Here is a 19,641-nt window from a genome sequence, read left to right as displayed (position 1 = left end):
TGGACATGTCCATTTTTAGAGCTGTCTGAGAGTTCCTGTGTGTTTTCAGCGGTGATGTTTGCACTATATCCCGGTCTTTTTTGACGTAGTTTGATGGCCTTCAAAGTGCACCTGCAAATCGCTGAATGGGCTCATTTTCGTCATGACACCTGTCAAACAAAAAGCGTTAAGGCTCCTTCTACTACCTGGCATTTATGTAGTTTTTCCCAAAGCAGCTTCGACTAACATCGTGGATTTGTGGTAGTACACCTGCTTGCCATGCGAACGGCCCGGATGCTCAGTAGAACCGAAAATGTCATACTTTATTTTATTTGATTCTTTCTCGATTTTTCGCTCACAACCAACGGTTCCGGCGCCAGCGGTGTAATTTCTGCGACATGAGCTCTCTAATGCTATTGATTGATTGATATGTGGGGTTTAACGTCCAAATCCCGCCATATGATCATGAGAGACGCTGGTAGTGAAGGGCTCTGGAAATTTAGACCACCTTGGGTTCTTTAACGTGCGGCCGAATCTGAGCACACGGGCCTACAACATTTCCGCCTCCATCGGAAATGCAGCCGGCCCAGCCGGGATTCGATCCCGCGACCTGCGGGTCAGCAGCCGAGTACCTTAGCCACTAGACCATCGCGGCGGGGTCTCTAATGCTTTCACGGTAATAATTCTCACTAATGGGGAATTTTCAGTATAAATTTTTTTATTGGTACGACGTTTCTTGTGAAACATAAATTTGAGATTTAAAGAATTCTTATATAGGGTTTCCGCAACAAAAATACAATTATGACACTTATTATTGCGGAGTAGCAGCAGAGGTAACGTGCATTACTTGTTTTTTGATATAGTAACGGTAGCGTGTTACCTTTTGTTGGTAATAACGTGGGGCGGTAACGCGCTTCTTTTTGTTAGAATAACGAGTAACACATTTAGTTACTTTTTTTCGGTACAGCACTGCATTATTCCAGCCAACTGCTTGTTGAGCCTAATGATGCTTTCGTTTCCGTTTCGCTGTGGAACTTGCCCGATGTTTCTTATACCAGAATAATCATTATGAGTGCTTTTTTATATCTCATTGTTGCGTTGTGCCTTTCGCACGACGAATTCGAATTCTATTTAAAGTAACTACACGATTCTCCTACTTGAAACGGTAATTATAATAAACCTTCTAAAGTGTGTCACGTAATGTCAACCATCTTAAAATGCAGGCTGCTACAGATAATACGCGTGTGAAAACAGCAAGAAAATACAAGATTGGTGTGATTTTTTGTGTTTTCAACTCGTTTATATTGTAAACATTCTTCATACGCTTTGTCTTTTCACATGCTAATGCCGACCGTCATCGCTTTTGTTGGAGCAGTGGGGCTCTGGCTAGAGTGTGAAAAAAAAAAGGCTTGCGGCTTGCACATCATCTCACAAGTGGTAGATTGTGCTGTACGGTCCCTCAGTCCTGTGCCTCTACCTGTTCCCTCACCCTTTCTACTTCAATGCACCCCTGGAGCTCCATTCCGGTCATCGATTGCACCAATGCAACTTGGCCATATCTGAAGACGACCTTTACCGCTGGTATTCCATGACGCCGGTCACGACAAGTATCCCTTCCTGCTTAGTCAACGCACCTCAGAAAAATCCACCGCTGTCTGCTAGCTTTCGTGAGGATGACGTCGAAGACTGGTTGCAGAAGTATGACCACGTGGGACAACACTCCGAAGCTCTCCCACGTCGCCTTCTACCTGACCGCTGTGGCCAAGACGTGGTTTTTCAACCACGAGCTAGAATTATTTGACTGGACCACATTCGAATGTAAGCTCCGACAGATTTTCGTCAACCCTTTCATCTACTGAAACATCGCGAAAAAGAAGTTAGTGCAGCGCGTTCAGCAGAACGGTGACTCCAACAATACTTACACAGATTACGTCCTGGCCCTATGTCGCCGGGTCAACAGCTCCATGACGGAGACTGACACGGTGCGCTACTGCTCAAAGACTTGGTTCTGCAGCTTTTAACGCCTTTGCGGTGCAGAACCGCTCAGCAGTATAGGAAAATGTCATCACGTGTCCGCCCCTTGATGAGCTCAATGTGCTAGGGTTTTATCCTGGCAGATACCATCTGAGCACTACCAGTGGCGGCAAACTTCGCGTGCTGAGTCGTTCGCTTATACGAGATGAACTTCTAGGACAAGCTGTGGCTTGCCCACTTGGTCTCCGAACGATTTCCCCTGACAACAGTCTTCGCAACCTCACCAGAGAGGTACTTCATGCCATTGGGTGTGCAGAAGTTCGCAAGTCACACGCTCCACCAGTGCCAAGGTTTGCTCAGGTGATGGTCTTAACACGTGCTCAACAGACATCATCCCACACGTCCGTGATACACGGGTTTCACTTAATCTTATGTATCCACTAATGTCGCCAATACATTTCAACGCCTGGGGCCAACCACAGCCAGTATGCTGATATTGTGGAGTGCGTGGTTGTATATCTCAATTTAGCCGACGCCGTCAACAGAAGGAACAACGACGTTAAGAATTCTATGAAAGAGAAGAGCTTCTTAGTCCAGTTCCTCAACACGATCGCCCCTACCAAAGTTATGACTGCCGATAACCGTCTCCGCAAAGCCCCGACAAAGCACGTGCTTCCCGTTTATCGCGTCAGCATTCTCCGTCAACGATGCGCCACTCTTCTTCTCCCTTTTGGCCTACTTCCTCCACCCCGGGCCATAGCCAGGAAAGCTAAATGGTTCAGCTTCAGGAAGAAAAGGTGCATCTTCTGGGCTTAGTCAAACTCCGCTGCAGCGGCACTCAAACGTACTCTTCATATCTGTTGAAGGTATAGGTTCTGAAGCATCAGTGAACCGGGGTGCAGCACTAGCGCTTTTTGTCATTAGTTCTCAATTATGTTCTCATTTATGTAAGGTGGGATTGCTGTATACTAGATCTTTCTACGGTGTGCCAATGCAGTTCTCGTTTAGTCTATTAGTGTGTGCACTACGCGAGTTTTAATCGATGACATTCTCGATCACCTTAAGTTCCTCGTACTGTCTTCATGCACACACACAATTATTTTAGGATGGGACTCCCTGTCTTCAGCGTCAGCCACGATCTCTTGTCATCAGCAAATCGTTCCCATGACGGAAACAGAATGTTTAGCTGCACACGACGCTGGTGAACTTCGTTTTGTCACGGCGACCGAGTGTTACATTCCCCCTGGTCACAAGAATATCCTTACGTTGACCTCCGATATCATAATTCATGGTGATGTGTTTCTCGCTTCGTGCTATCACTGGATATACAGTGGAACTGTGATTGCGCCAACCTTGGTCACGTTTCATGATTTCAGAGCATTTCTCACAGCATGGAACTCTACATCTTCACCACTTAATCTGCCTAAAAGTACCGCTTTGGCCTGCTTCGCTGACACACAACGTCCACGCATATGCACCACTGCCACCTTCTGCTAACGGCGACCATTGGACGACCAAGGCTTTAAGTGCCACCATCAATCCTGATCTCCCGGCGGCGCAAAAAGATCTCTTGGCACTACTTGGAAAACACTTTGATTCTTTGGACCTGGCGCGCACTGCCCTCACAGGGCACCGCATTGACATCGAGGGAAATACGATCGTGCGCCGTCGTCTATACCGCGTATCTACCCCCGAGCGCGAAAATATCGAGGACAATGTCGCGGACAAGCTGAGACTAGACATCGTTCAGCCATCGTCCAGTTCTTGGTCATCACCTGTTGCACTTGTTCGGAAAAAGTATGACTCCGTACAATTTTCCGTTGATTATTCAGTGCTCAGTAAGATCACGTGCAAGGATATATATCCTCTGTCCCGAATCTATGATGGCCTTGGCACCCTTCAGGGTGCAAAACATATATCATGTATTGATGTACAATAAGGCTATTAGCAAATATTTATGCATAAAGCCGGCAAGAACAAGACGACATGTGCAACACTTGATGGCATTTATGAGTTCAATGTATTACCATTCGTTTTATGCAACGCTCCGGAAAGATTTGAGTGCATGATAGATAGAGTTCTTTGTGGCCTAAAGTGGAAAACCTGATAATGTTATTTCGATGACATTGTTATTTTATTTCTAACTTTTATCAGCATTTTCAATAACTGGACGAGATTTTTACGTGCATTTCAAACGCGAGGCTACAACTCAATGCGAAAAAAATTTTATTTCGCCCGAAAGAACATCGTAGTGTTAGGTCATCTTGTTAGTAAAGATTGCGTTAAACCAGATCATGACAAGGTGACTGCTGGGACGCGCGTTCCACGCCTCAGAGCTCAAAACCATCTAGGCAGTTTTCATGGCATCGCGTCCTATTTTTGTCGTTTTATCTGCGATTTTGCCTTCATTGTGTCGCCTCTGCCCAGCCTACTGACACCGGGTACCACCTTCACATGGACAAACGATTGTGACATCACTTTAGGTTCTCTGAAGGCGGCACTGACATCTGACTCTATCCTTTGTCACTTCGACGAGCATGCCCTTACTTGTCTGCACACTGACGCCAGTGCCCATGCCTTCGGCATCACTCTTCTACAGCGACGTGCAAGTTGTCGTGAAAGAGTTGTCGCCTAAGCCAACCACGCACTGATTAATGCGGAACAAATGTACTCGATCACAAAACAGAAATGCCTGGCTGTAATTTGGGCCGTACAAAAGCTTCGCCCATACCTTTCCAATCGCCATTTAAGCGTAATTATGGATGACCACGCATTATGTTGGTTGTCATCACTGAAGAATTTGTCTAGACACGTTGGCCGCTGGGTGCTCCGGCTTCAATAATACACCTTCAACGTCGTTTACAAATCTGAAAAACGTCAAGATGTCGATGCTTTCTGTTTGTCCTCTCCCACTACTATCTACTTCGAGCAAGAGCAAGCATCTTCAATTCTCGTTCCATGACGATGAGGCTACATGTACATCGAGGTTATCGGAAATAGAGGTTGCTGACCCGGTGTTGCACAATCGCTACACTCAGCTAGATCCTACACAAAGCAAGATCCATACTGCTGTCACATGTTTCAATGACTCTGCAGGAAGTCCACACCACATAATTCAATGTTCCGCCGACAACTCGGGCAACGAAGAAAAAAAACGACGGGGTCCACCATGTTTACAATAATGATGGACACCAGTGGGTTCCTGTCCTTCTACGTTCGCTTTGTACGCAGGTCCTTGAAACTTTTGACGACGACTCATTTGTTGGCCCCTTGTGATTCGTCAAAACATACAGCCGCATTAGAAGCCGCTTCTTCTGGCCTGGGCTCTCCCCCTTTGTCGCAAAATAGGTTTCTTCTTGCACCCTCTTTGAACGGCGCTAGCGGCCATTATCCCCTCTTGCTGGCTTGTTGCAACCATTGCCGTGCTCAGAGGAACGTTATGTCATTGTTGTAGTTGAACTCGTGAGACCTTTTCCCGTAAAATTTGCAAGATATCGATGGATCATGACGGCAGTTGACCATCCCACGCGGTACGCATAGACCACTTTTCTGCGCTCTAATTCTGCATATCAAGTGGCCACCTTCTTTCTCGAAGCCGTCATCTTGAGCCATGGTGATCCCCTCTTTATTTTAGGTTGTAGCGGCATGACTTTTCTGTCCTCAGTAATTTACGAACTGTTTAATTGTTGTAGCACAGTTCACTAGAAACTATCAGCGTTTGACCCTCAAACTGTTGGCATTACGAAGCGATTTCATCGCACATTACTTGAGATGATAGCCATGATTATTGGGCCAGCTCACGACAACTGGAACAAAATCTTACCATTTGTCACGTTTGCGCGCAGTTCCGCCGTCTTACGTATACTACTGGGTACTCACCTTTCTACCTTGTTTATAGCGGTTCGGTGACGTTCATTATTACGCACTTCTACCAATATTTCTCCTACTACAGCCGAACAATATGTCTGGAGACTTCAAAAATGTCGACAACTTTCTCAGCTCGTTACAGAAGCCAGCCAACACAATAGCTAGCACTGGTACGATATCTGTCATCAGGACGTCTCTCTCCGCCCTGGTGACAAAGTGCTCCTACGGACTCGTGTTTCTGGATTGTCTGAGGAGTTCCAGTCACGATTCCTTGGACCTTACACAACCATTGAGCAAACATCCCGAGAAATCTAACGCGTCCCTGCCATTCACCTTCCACCTAACTGTCACTTCTGTGGTGCACGGGTAGCACACGTTTTCCGCCTGAAACCCTCCGTTCCAAGTCTTTCCGCAGTCTAAGTCACAGCAAGGCTGGCCGCTTTGGCACGCGGGGAAATTAGTGCAAGCATCGTTCATACACTTCATCTTTTCATATGTAAATACCCATCATCATCGCTTGTGCCTAAGCAGTGGGGCTCTAGCTAGGCGAATAAAGAAGAGGCTGCCGGCTTGCCCGTTGCCTCATATTATAAGCACTATATATATATATATATATATATATATATATATATATATATATATATATATATATATATATATATATATATATATATATATATATATATATATATATATATATATAGTACATTTGTGTGAGTTCCATCTAGTTGGCCCATGTAGGAGAGACAAAGAGACATAAGGTGAGCCCACAGTTTGATGCACTGTCCTTCTGAATGACGTCACGTGCTGTTTATTTCGGCTGGCAAACTCACCTGTTGCGTTCCCGTACGTGTGATCGATGGGCGGTCTTGCCATAGTAGTCTTCGTGTTTCCACCACCCAACAGCCATGAAAAACGTGTGGAAGTGAATCGCAGGCTTTTCCAGGAACACCAGCCATCCTCGAAGTCACAGAAGGTATCATTTTGAGCTGCGATTTGGAAATATGAACACCATTTTTTTCTTTGTTCATGCTGTCAAACACGTCTATACTGTAAACCTCCGCCTTACAAGTAAAAACATAATCATGTAAGATCTTCCAAAAGCGTGACTCTGGTTCACTTTTGAATATTTTTACATGGTTTAGTTTCCTATTGATGATATTTGTTAACCGCGAATCCTACAGGTTTCGCAGATCTCTACGACTGCACAAAAACTGGGTCATCGTATATTCTATGCCAGACTTTCTGGACGCTGCACTCAATCATTTCATATCCGGACCTGAAATATTCTGAGCCGTCGCTTTAGTGCTACCTTTTTTTCCTCTCGTATTACTGTGTGGAAAAATATTTATTCTATATAGCAGTGATTTCAATGTGGCCGTAGTGGGCAACACATAGCTTTTTTAAAAATATATTAAAATTTCTGAAAAATTCAATACTGCATGACGTGCCGTATAGGTATGTGTTCGTTGCTAGAAAAGGAATGAATCCTCCTTATTCACTCTATTTTATTTTTCTGGACATCTACACACTCTTCGAACCCAACAAACTACATCGCATGGCGGGATGATTGACAGCACTCGTCTAGTAATTGTATGGAGGTCGATGACACACTAGCTTTGAAGAAAGGGCGCAATTACACAAAACACAAATAATAATATTAAATGTGAGGAATTAGTCATGCCCAGACACGCGCACATTGGTGATGCGGTGCAAGTAAATATTCATGCTTGGACCCATTTGGAATGATATTCCTTTGAGAAGCCTTTATGGTAGCAGTTTTTGTTTTGAACAAGAAAAAAACTTGAAATTTAGTAACCGTCACGAACCAAGAAGCAAGGCTTCTATGTCCACCTCACTACGGCGCGCATCTTTGGGGACACGGAATGACACAGCAGCCCCGCAGCTTGCAAGGTCATATGCTGACTAGCGCTTTTTAACGTTTTTACAAGCATTGGCTGGATTTGTTCAGTTTCGTGGACGAAATCTCGGATCGTTTGTTTGTGAGATCGGTTTAGAAGAACACTACTGCAGTTTAATTAAAATACGTAAGAAGTAATAGGATAACTGCTATCTTTTTTAATTTTTTTCAGCACGCCTAAATGTAACCCAGGCGAATCTTGCCTCGGGGCCAACTGCGAGAGAGATTGAGATGTGGGCTTTAACGTCCCAAAACCACCATATGTTTATGAGAGACGCCGTAGTTGAGGGCTCCGGTAATTTCGACTACCTGGGGTTCTTTAACGTGCACCCAAGTCTGAGCACACGGGCCTACAACATTTCCGCCTCCATCGGAAATGCAGCAGCCGCAGCCGGGATTCGATCCCGTGACCTGCAGGTCAGCAGCCGAGTACCTTAGCCACTAGACCACTGCGGCGGGGCTCGGGGCCGACTGCCGCTTTTGTTTCATACGCTACGCTATTCGGGACAGAGCTGAATATCGCATCAGGAATTGCTTCACTGATGCAGCACGTACCAAGTGCGGAGCATCTTTTGGTCGTATTCCTCTGGGAGCCCGTAAAATAAGCGTGGCGAATGGTGAATATGCGGATTCCATGTCATACTTTGCAACGAGAACCCGTACAATGGAAAGCAAAAATTGTAAGTATATGGGATGGTGGAGGTTAGCACATGGCACTCTACTTTTCGTTATTTCATTGTAGCGAAGGTGGAGTTCTCAAGCAACTTCTTAAACTGGTGCGGGAGATTCACAAGATATTCGTTCATAAAAATAACAAAACATGCTGGTTTGTCAAGGGATCGAAGCTAAATAATATAAATGTATGCTGTGTGAATTTGTTGTGCTTTTATGCAATAGACGAAGTTGAAGTGTTTAGTCCTATATTTAAACTGCTAAATTAGAGCAGTTCACAGCCATGCTATTCCTAATCAATTATCTACATTGTTATGTAACAGACCGAAAAACCGACTGTACCAATCATTCCAATGATATTCAAATAATATCAGCTCACCACGTTGGCCTTGACAGTCCCGAAGCTCTATGCCATCAATGGCGCAATATGATTTGAAGTAACTGCGTCCTCTTAGGGCACATTGGATTATCACCTGCATATAAGAAGTTTCTTTTAAAAGAGATAATCCACACATACTTTCAAGATTTTCAAACTATATTTTTTACATTTCATGGAATAAATTCTTTGTAGAGTTCAACCTCACTTACTGACCTCAAGTTTCTGCAAAAAATTTGTTACTATGAGACGCAAATGTTCAGGGATGTTAAATTAAAAAAACCAGCCGCTCATTTAGCTATAGGCGTGAGGACAGGCACAATTCCGCGACATATCAGCTTCGCTATGGCAAACAACTGATGCATTACAGTGCGAAAACATTGGTTTGAGCTGAAGGTTCGTACATGCGCATGCACTAACATTTCTGCGAAATTATAATTACTCTTTGACGCTTAATATTCCGCATATTAAACCACATCACTTTTGAAAATTGAACGTTGATGTCTAATAAGTGGTATTCTTATAAACAGACCATGCTGTACAAGGCGTCCAGCACAACGCTTCAAACTTTTTACAAAAAGCGTTTGCAAAACTGCGCCTATAAGAAGTCTTATTAGGAATATCAACGCAGTATAGTTCATTCTGTCTTTTGCCTTTCATACATCCTATTTACAATAAGTAGACGCAGCTCTTTGAGACACTTCTCTTTTTTAGTACACTAACCCTGAAGTCATTTTGTTGTTTGAAGGATATTTGCTTCGTAGACCAAGATCCTCTTGACAACTCGTTCGTGGGCCACGTCCAATGAGCGTCCGGCGTACCTAGCCGAAGGGGGGGGGGGGGACAAGACCAATCAGGCTTGCTTCAAAGGCATAAAACATGAACCAGTTACTATAATCAATCGTAGTTCTCGAGTTCCAAGAAGGGTTTTCGCTGGTGTATTCCGATTCGTTCATTTGAGTACTTTCTCATGTAGTCTGTTTCTTTTTATTGCGTAAAAGAAGTTACTGTAACGCACTGCATCCTGAAACACGTGTTTTTGTCTGTGTGTGCATGTGAGCGTTTTTTTCTGTGTGTACTGGTATACGTCTGTGTGCTAAACAAATTTATAGCAACAAATTTAATTGTTATGTGAATTAAGGCTGGCAGCTCACCCTTTAGTACTCGTCTCGCGTAAATATACATAAGGCAGGCTTAAGCGAATATGGCCGCCCCAAGGGCAGAAGATTTTGTTGCTGTCTTTATTGTTGTAGGCTTTGCAGCCATTTCTTGATGTCAGTCGAAGTTAGCGCGTCAGTGCTTGCGGCCACGTCGTTATGAGCAGAGTTCGAAGTTGCTGCTGGAATGACGACAGCGCACTCCCCCTCTTCCCCAGCGCCACCGATTCAAGTTTATTCGCGGGGCATTTCGTCTCTTTTCGACAAGCCATCTTGGCCAGGTCTAGCTCCTGGGGAGACAATATGTCACGTGCCTTTAGTAGAACTTGATGACCGGTTCTTATCTTAGCTTCAGCCACTCTCATCACCATTGCCTGCACGTTTTACTAGCACGCAGAACATATGTTGCCTGGGTCGGTCCTACTGACTTAGGCGCATCACGGTGACAGCGATGGCAACGGCTAAAACCCCCTGAGATTGCACATGCCCTTGCGATAACAATAATCGCTACAGGTGGATAAATTGGCACATTCGCGATTTCAACAGCCTAAACAATATTGAAAAATTTCACCGAAAAACTACAGTTTGTTAATACATTCAACTGTACGCAGTTCTTTGAGAACATAGGTAGCGAGGATTGACAGAACATGTAGCCGTCCCAAATACCGCGGGTAAGGCAACTTGTGAACGAGCACCAGAAATAAATAAAACTAATGCCAATGTGTTTTATTAAGACCATAACCCCTGTACACTTATGCAAAAGCCCGAAGCATTATACACTAATCTACGAAATAAGCTCGTAGTGGCTTGTTACATAAAACATGTAAACACAACCCACGTTAAGAAAAAGGTCGGCGCTACTTATTTTCTGTACGTGTGTGTCATCTTTTCTTCCAATATGCACTGAACTAATGCAATGTCAGGCCCCAGATGACCAAATCAGCCAACCTACAACACTTCTGGACGCTAATATACCTGGCACACGCCTACACCTTACCACAGCGCGTGTTCTGTCACCCCGGTGGCCCTACGGTTGTAATCCTACACGTTAAAGAGGCCCTCTAACACTTTCACGATTTCGTAGTTTTACACATTTTTCTGGCTGGCTGCGTACACTGATGGCATAAGAGATAAGTGCTGCAAGAACCGCAGCGATAGAACCACGCAGTGCAAAATTATTCAGCGTAGAGATATCAAAATACAAAGAAATGGATGCTTACCCTCAAGATGATGGCCCTGGACACTGCTACATAAATCAACTTAAGCGCATGACACCTAGCTTCAATTGACGTTAACTCGACATGACGGCTGTAGTGGGTAAACAGCACTGCAACCACTATTGACGTTTCACGAAGATTAGCGGCTATTTGAAAGCAATTCCGAGACCTGGCATAGCTCGGTGGTAGAATGCTTGACTGCCACACAGAACGCTTAGGTTCGATTCCTGCTGGAATCCTGAAATTATTATTTGCATTCGTCGGGAAATCAACACTACATAAGTCAGGTTTTTCTTAACACTGAAATTTATTCTATGCCTTCGTTGGGTCGATGCTACCGATGCCTTAGCACAATCTTAGCACGGCAATATTATACCGTGTGTCTCTTTATACTAGAAAGGGCATACATAAGTAATGGCAAAAAAGGCAGCGTTTATTACGCGGCGCTGACAATGCGACGCTATGCATTAAAATGAGAGCTTCTTACGCTTTGCTAAGACAATACGGTGCTACTACCTACTTTGCTATCTACAAAACACGGCCTCCAAGTTTTATTTTCTGAGATTACTGACAGATGGCTCTCCTGTCTAACGCAGGCCCTCCCGAATGCCATTCACTGATTTCCTCGCGAAAAACATCATATAGATGCTTTATTCTATTCACTGTATTCAGACAAGAGACTATTGTCTTTCGACAACATTTGCAGTCTAACATGCAGATGAGGGGCCAATTTTTTTTGTAAATGAGGTCCTCAAGAAGCCAATTGCACGCTCTAGCTCTTCCTTGTGATTTAAAATTTTTGAAAAGTTTGTTGTGCATAGTTGAACGTACTGAAGTGCTCATTACGACATTTAAATACGTGCACTAAACACAGTAACGATTATAAAATATCCCTCCTCATCACTCTTTTACAAGTTCGAATGTTTGCTTGCACATTTGAGCAACATTTCTCGACGCGAAATTTAGTTATTTATTTATTTAGTTATCATAACCTAAAGCCTGAAAGATAAAGCTAGATAGAATAAGAAGAAAGGCGGGGAAGTTAACCAGGGTTGAGCCCCGTGGGCTACCCTGAACTTGGGAAGGACAGTGTGGGGCAAGGAAAGTTATAGAGGAGAGGAAAAACGTCACTGACAGGGCCAACATGCAACAGTTTCACGTTTCACACCACAAACGATGAAACAAGCCAGTGTCTATTAGGAAACGCTAAAGTGCTTTCGTTGCCTTTCGGATGGGCAGCGCCATGTTAATTGGGACCTCCAAAAAGGGTTTTAGCAGGGGGGTATGCCTTTGATAAGTTTACAAATTGGCAAGCACAATAAAAACAAAACAGAAAGTATGTACAAGGTTTAAAAAAAAATACAGAAAAAACAACAGTTTGCAATAAATGAGCACAAGGGGATCCAATAAAATTAAATAAGCACTGTATTCAAGATGAATTTCTTAACATGAAAACCAGCGCTAGCTTTGGCCGCGTTTTCTCCCCTTATTCGAGCAAGTTTCTCTCTTCACACTGAATTTACCCTTCTTTTCTGATTTCATGCGAGAAAGGTACTCGAACTTACCCTGTACAAACACATGAAGGAGATATGAATTCTCGTCCAAGGAGTTCGGAGGTAATCGATAGCGAAAGTCGAGGCACTGGGTTTTGTGGCGACCAGTAAGCTTTGGTGACGTCAGCATAGCACTTGTCTCGTTACCTTTCAACTCCAAATACAGCAGGCCACCTGAGAAGAAGTTGGATGCCCACCATTATTCAGCGTAGGGCATCTCGATGTCATCGCCGCCACTTCCAGAGTAAAGACACCTTCTGACGCACTGCGCTGGCGTTTCTTCGCCAAAACACATATTGAATCTGAAGTGTCAGGTGCAAGGCAGAAGAAAGCACCGACACAGCTCTGCAGAAGCGTTCGTGCGGAAGTTACCAGACCAGTTTTTCTTGTGTGTGTGTGTGTGAAACTTTGTAATGGTTGACATGCGAATCTCCACCGGACGTTTTACTTCCCACATAACAGCAAGTCCAGAAGAATGTTATTAGACCAGTTTATTTGCGTGCCGCTGTGTAATGGTTCACATGCAAAACGCCAACGGATGTTTCATATCCCATATAACAGCGAACACAAAATGAACAAATGAATGAATGAATGAATGAATGAACTTTATTTAAAGTCTGGCAGTTTTACCGGGCGAAGTGGGGGAAGAGTGGATTAACCCCTGTCCCTTTCCACTCTCCGTCGATTATGATAGTGCGGTGACTCAATTGACCGCTCGAAGTCCTTGGACCCGGGCGGCATCTCCAGCTTGCTGGGCGGCCCAAAGCTGGTCAAGCAGCTTGTCGCTGGTGAGAGCCGCCTCCCAGCACAGCGGACGCCGCCTATCGGCAACAGTGACCACAGCCGCGGCGGAGGCCGACCTCTACCCTCGCGCGCTGTGGCAGCAGCAATTGGCCTCGGAGTTCGTCCCTGTCTAACATGCGTCGCGAAGGGATCAGCGGCAGTGACTTTTAACTTTTCCAGCACACTTCCGAAGCATGTGCCACAGTGTGGCCCTTTCCCCGCACGCTTTACAAGCATCCGTCGGGTATAGGTGAGAATAAAACAGGCTAGGGTACGTATTTGTCAGTAATAACCTCAGAGTTACGGCCTGTTTTTGTCCAATTTGTCGTGTGGTGCTGGCTATTTGCGTCTGTTCAGTCTGTAACATTGTGTAATGTTGTTGAATGTGGTCAGGCGATCACCCCACAATCATTCTAGTTGTTGTTGTTGTGTAGATAGTGCCATCTCCCCGTTCTTATAGGTGAAGGCGGCCACCGAATCGGCCGCGGCTCGGTGAGTGAGATCTGCAGCGGCGGTGTGGGCCGCCTGGTTACCTGCGAGTGGGACGCTGGTGTGAGCCGGGGTCCACAGAAGGAAGACCTTCGCATTTTCAGTTTTAAGGTACGAGGACGACGACGCCGAGGCCATCGCTCCTCGAAGCTCGCCGCCGTCTTTGTCGCCATGACTCGATGGTAGTATCCGGGCCGCCAGACACGAGATGCGACCACCCGCGAAGCCACGGACGGCAGCCTGCGAGTTGCTGATCACGACCGCAGCCTCCGGTGCTGCGACCAGTGCAAGAGCGATCGCGTCCTCTTCGGCCGCCTCTGTATGTTCCGTACGCACCGTGGCGTTCACGAGGCATTTTCCTGTGCTATTCGCAACGGCGATAACGTGAGCACGCCTTCCCTCTGGGTATCGCGCGGTGTCAACGTACACCGCTGTGTCACTGTCGTCATACATTCATTGGAAGTCACTCGCTCTTTTGTTGCGGCGCCCGATGCGGTGTGTCGTTTGCATGTTCCTGGGGAGCGGTGGGACGATAAGACGGCCGCGGACCGTTATAGGAACCATCATCTTCTGCCCACAATGCATGCGCTAGGTTATGTCTAGAGATTAGTGGATGCACCTGCCCGTATTGGATGATGTAGGTCCGTGTGCTCAAATTTGGGTGTCCGTTAAAGAACCCCAGGTGGTCGAAATTTCCGGAGCCCTACACTACGGCGTCTCTTATAATCATATGGTGGTTTTGGGACGTTAAACCCCACCTATCAATCAATGAATGCCCGTCTTAGACTTGGACAATCGCTCATATTGTGATGTGTTGTGCGCCTCGATCAGTTCGTCCAGGGTGTTGTTGATGCCCAGCTCGAAGAACATGTCGGTGCTCGTGTTGACAGGTATGTCAACCGCCCTCTTGAAGGCCTTGAGAATCATGCAATTAACCTTGTTCCGTTCGAACGTCATTCATTTTAGATGAGGGGCGACGAACGTTATGCGACAGATTGCGTACGCCTGTACGAGGCGGATTGCACAGCTTTCCCGCATACCGCTGCGTCTGTTCGTTATGCGGCATATAAGAGTCGAATCGTGTCATCTACCGAACGTTTAAGTCTTCGAACTATCGAACACAGAAAAAAGTTATTAGGCCAGTTCATTTGTGCGCCACTGCGTAATGGTTCACGTGTGAAACTCCAGCGGATGTTTCACATCCCATTCAAGAATGAGCAGAAAAAAATTATTAGAAAAGTTCATTTGTGTGTCGCTGTGTAGTGGTTCACATGTGAAACGTCACCGGATATGTTTCACATCCCACATAACTGCGATCAAAGAAAAAGTAATTAGACAATTCCATTTGTGTTGCGGAAACGCTAGCGGATATCTCGCATCTTATCTAGCAGCGAGCAGAGAAAAACGTTATTAGACCAGTTATTTAGTGTGCCGCTCTGTATTGGCACACATGTGAAACGCACTGGATGTTTCACATACCACTTAACAGCTAGCACTGAACAAAGTTATCAAAGCAGTTCTTTTGTGTGCCGCTGTGTTAATGATTTACATGCGAAACGTCAACGCACGTTTCACATCCCACTTGACAGCGACCACAGAAAAATTTTATTAGACAAGCTTTTTGTGTGCCACTATGCACATCTTCACACACGAAACGCGTACAGACGTTTCGCTTTCTATTAACGACTAAAAAAAAAGAAAAGAAAAAAGGGAGGCTCATGTGAAACTCCACAATGGGATGCGACTGACAGTACCAAAATATGCCATCTTAGCTGCTGACAAGTCGTAGCAACTCACCTTGCATTTTTTATAACTGCCCATAAACATACCGCTCAATAAGTTTACACACTCACTAAATACTTGACTCACTACAGCTGTACAGCGTAATCATTGGGTGAACCTGCTATCGCAGTGAAGTTAAGAATTTTGTTAGAACAGGCACAGTGAACAGAAACTCGGCTCAGCTTGACTACGCCTACTTAAGCCAAATAAGTGTAGATTAGCCGAGTTAAGACAACGTAATTATAATTCAGGGTAATTAAACTTTGTCAAGCAAATGAATACATTTCACAAATCGGTGGCAATCAATACCCATCGATACTTAGTTATACAAATTATTGCAGGTTAAGCAGAGTTAAGCTTAGCAAAACATATTTGGGCCAATATAGCCCGGCTTGATAAGTATTGGATGAGCCAGTCAACACTAGTACGTATTAGTTGACACGGACGGACACCAATTAAGAGGAATTTGGCTGTATTAGTGTGAACTATGTGTGCTAACACTAACCCTGGGTCAATGTGACCTAAACATGAGGTTGGACCCCACTGAATTACCTTAACGCAGTTTAAATTGAATCAACGTAATCTCTAATAAACTAGTCCTGATCAAGCTAACCCTGAGCAAATCAATTTTTAGTTGAAAATGCCTATCAAGTTCAATCGCTGAGCACGGCTACCCTAAAATAATTCGTAAGAGCCCAGGCTGAGGCAATCCCCAACAAGTAATGCTGAGAAATTTAATTTCGAGTAAGTTGTCTAGCCAGTTGGAATAATGAGCATGACCTGTTCAAGCTCCACTCCATTTCACGGATTGAATCTGATTCGGATTGACTCAACCAAAGCGTGGCCCCAAAAGACGCATGAAAACAGTGCCCTACCCAATTCAGCCAACGCTACGTAAAGCCAGACACGCCATCACAAATCTAACCGTGAGCTGAGCAGTTTTGCTACACATCAAGCTAAGAAAAAGAATTCAGCAGCATAATGATGGGGTCATTTATGCTATAGGATGTTTGACATGACGATTGTGTTATTGTCAGTATACTGTTTATATTCGTTATGCCCTCTTCACAGGCCGTGCGATTGATATCTATCAAGTTATTAAACGGCCGCTGGAGTATGATGTCGACGTCATGTGTGTGACAACGTACATGACATGCACGATGAGATTTTTATGATATGAACAGTCACTTAAATTCACCATTGACTAGAACGCGTTATTCGATGGTCGCTGGTTCGCTCCCTGCCAGCGGCTAGTTATTTTTCCTCTTTTTTTTTTCTTCAGGTTTACACTAATATTATTACGAATAACATCGGTTATACTTTCATTCCCAATTATATCGGTTAGTTCTCTATAATATTCTGTTTAACAAAGAAAAAAACAAGACAATAAATTTCCACTTTCTTCTTTAACTTACCAAACTGTGTGGCGGTGGTGTAATCAGGACCTCTAAACGAAATTCGCTCTCGATTCTCAAGCTGCCATTTGCCGTAGCGCTCGTTTCCCAGGTCGTAGCCGCAGGTTTCACCCCAGTCGAAGTCGCAGGAACCATCTTTTACCTCTGAAACGAAAGTTGTTTTTTAAATATAGTTGGAAGAAATAGAAATTATTTACATAACAAATTGGTAAATTAGTGGTGCGAGCTAATGACACTGAAGACCTTTTCGTGCATTTCATGAATGCCACCTAGTTCAAACAATAGGTACACCTATTGAAAGTCCGATAGCGTTAAAGAGCTCGTTTCACAGAAGTTTTGGTGTCACCGTTGGTGTCGGCAACGGCGTCGCTGGTTGAGATCAAAAAATTATCAACTTGTGTGTGACAGAAAAATCGACATAGCGGCCAATTAAATAAATAATAAAAAATCCAGAATATAAATAAACATAAAATTCGGACTGTTTAGGTATCAATAAGGTATTCTACCATGAAGTCACGCGTCTGCTTGCAAATAAAGTGAAAACAATTTCTTCTGCTTGGAAATGCAGTGGATGTAGCTTGCATGCGTCACAAACAGATGCGTACTGTATACAATGCAACATGTAATATCGCAATAATAATTAATTGTACAAGCGTACTTACGTTACGATCGGGTGTCAGAACATACGTTTATCATGAATTCATAATAGAAAGCGGGCCACCCACTACTAAAGACATTCACGTTACAGGACCTTTGCCTTTGAGGAGACGTATTGAGCACATAGAATGTTCTAAAAGATTTCACGAGGACAGTTGCCCGTGGTTTGAAGCATGCTACGATTTGCACAGATTGCAGTCGTATGCAAAAGCTTCACCCACACGAGCCATTTCGAACTAAGTACGCACTAGCAACAAGATACTGCTAGAAAATTCACCTCTTGAAGAGACGCTTACCGGGATCTAAAAAAAAACAAAATGCCAGGCCTCTGCGGAAGGCACAGCGCAGCCACAGCAAAAACTAGAAGAGCAGCCTTTTGGAGCCTTTTGAAAACACTCATTGGGTAACTGTTTCGATAACGCCGATAATTGTTCCCGTGACGTGTATAGCGAACACGTTTGCGATTGGATTACATACGCGAAAAATCAGGTGTGATTTGTCGGCTGCACTGCTTTGCCGTGCAGCCGCCGTCCATTCTTCCTTGTATCGCATGAATACAATGCGCGATCGACCCATCACACTCGATTTTGTGTGTTTTCAACTTCGCAAGCGGCGATGACAGTGCGTTGCCGAGAAGTGCGCAATCGTGATAGTCTCCAGCGTTTAGAACTGACATTGTTCACGTGCTTCTAAGAACTAGGGGGTGAGGAGGTTGTATCTCGAGGACGAAAGAAAGGAGAAAAACATCCCCTCTTCTTTGAAGGCTGGGTGGTGAGTGGTCCTTTAAAGACAAAGTCTAATGACCACAATTTTTTTCACTTCAGCGATTCTTTAAAAATGACACGGTTTGTCCTGTTTTCACTTGCTTCACCGCTGCATGGTCACTGGAACAACAAGACGGAAGCTTCTTGAATCCCAAGTAATGTTCGAAAGAAGCAATGCAGGTAAGGAAACTACTTTGGGGCAAGCTGTTTTTGCCAAAATGGTCACTTCTCAAAACGTCTTCAGCAGGCTGCGCATGCGTAGACGATGGGTCAGGCGCGATCGCGCATGCCCGTTCAGTGCCTGGGCACCTGTTATCTTTTGTTCCGCTTGGCGCAATCTAACTTTCCGATATCATTATCATGCATTGGCAATCTATTTAGGTCGCCGGACTGTGAATGACGCTGAAAAAGCCCGATAATTCGCTCAGAGCAATGAAGCTTCTAACGGTAGCCTTTTGGCACGAGGCAACGTCTTTGTAGACGAAAAGTGAGGCTTTCTGGCTATTGAGATGCAGTGCATATGCTGGGAACGCCACGAATTTTTAGTAGGCTTGTTCCTAAGGCTAGAGGCGCCGTATAAGTCATTTTAAATATATCTGTGAACACAAGTGCAGCCACAAATCGTTTTTTTAACCTTAACTGATGAGCTTCGACAGCCCAGTCGATAAGCGGCTTTTAACAAAGTGCAGTGGCAAGTTCAACAAGAATACATGCATGCCTGCGATAAACAGTCTTGTGCAGCTGTTGTCGGCCAGGCCGTTCCGGGAACCGGACATCAGGACGCTCGCCACGGTAGCTCACAGAATCGATGGTCAATGCCCACACGTTCACGTAAAGAAATGGGTTGTTGTAAATCTAACATAGCTATTTCATTCACCCTTCGCATTGCTCACTGTAAACGTCTACTTACCGGTGCACGCTTTGTTGTCCAAGCTCAAATCGTCAACGGCGAAAACTCCTTTCTGAGTGGACTTCAGCGTGTAGTAGCGTATATCTATCTGTATTCATTGAGAAGAATAAGAAGACATAGTTACG

At 44.7% G+C, this 19,641-nt stretch overlaps 1 protein-coding gene across 1 annotated transcript in view; it reads right to left on the bottom strand.

The window, feature by feature from the left end:
* Nucleotides 1–19,641, bottom strand: part of LOC119169739 (MAM and LDL-receptor class A domain-containing protein 1) — a 242,581-nt gene that overhangs the window by 201,697 nt on the left and 21,243 nt on the right. The window contains exons 4-9 of the mRNA XM_075886844.1: nt 19,517–19,604; nt 17,186–17,329; nt 12,729–12,890; nt 9,513–9,610; nt 8,793–8,886; nt 6,654–6,809 (exon numbers count right to left, since the gene is read on the bottom strand). Coding sequence (XP_075742959.1) covers nt 6,654–6,809; nt 8,793–8,886; nt 9,513–9,610; nt 12,729–12,890; nt 17,186–17,329; nt 19,517–19,604 — 742 coding nt within the window. The remainder of the gene's footprint in view (nt 1–6,653; nt 6,810–8,792; nt 8,887–9,512; nt 9,611–12,728; nt 12,891–17,185; nt 17,330–19,516; nt 19,605–19,641) is intronic.

This window comes from Rhipicephalus microplus, chromosome 2 (genome assembly GCF_043290135.1).
Source record: "Rhipicephalus microplus isolate Deutch F79 chromosome 2, USDA_Rmic, whole genome shotgun sequence".
Taxonomy (NCBI): Eukaryota; Metazoa; Arthropoda; class Arachnida; order Ixodida; family Ixodidae; genus Rhipicephalus; species Rhipicephalus microplus.
The sequence above is the reverse complement of the archived record's forward strand: the minus strand, read 5'-3'. Positions and strand labels throughout refer to the sequence as shown.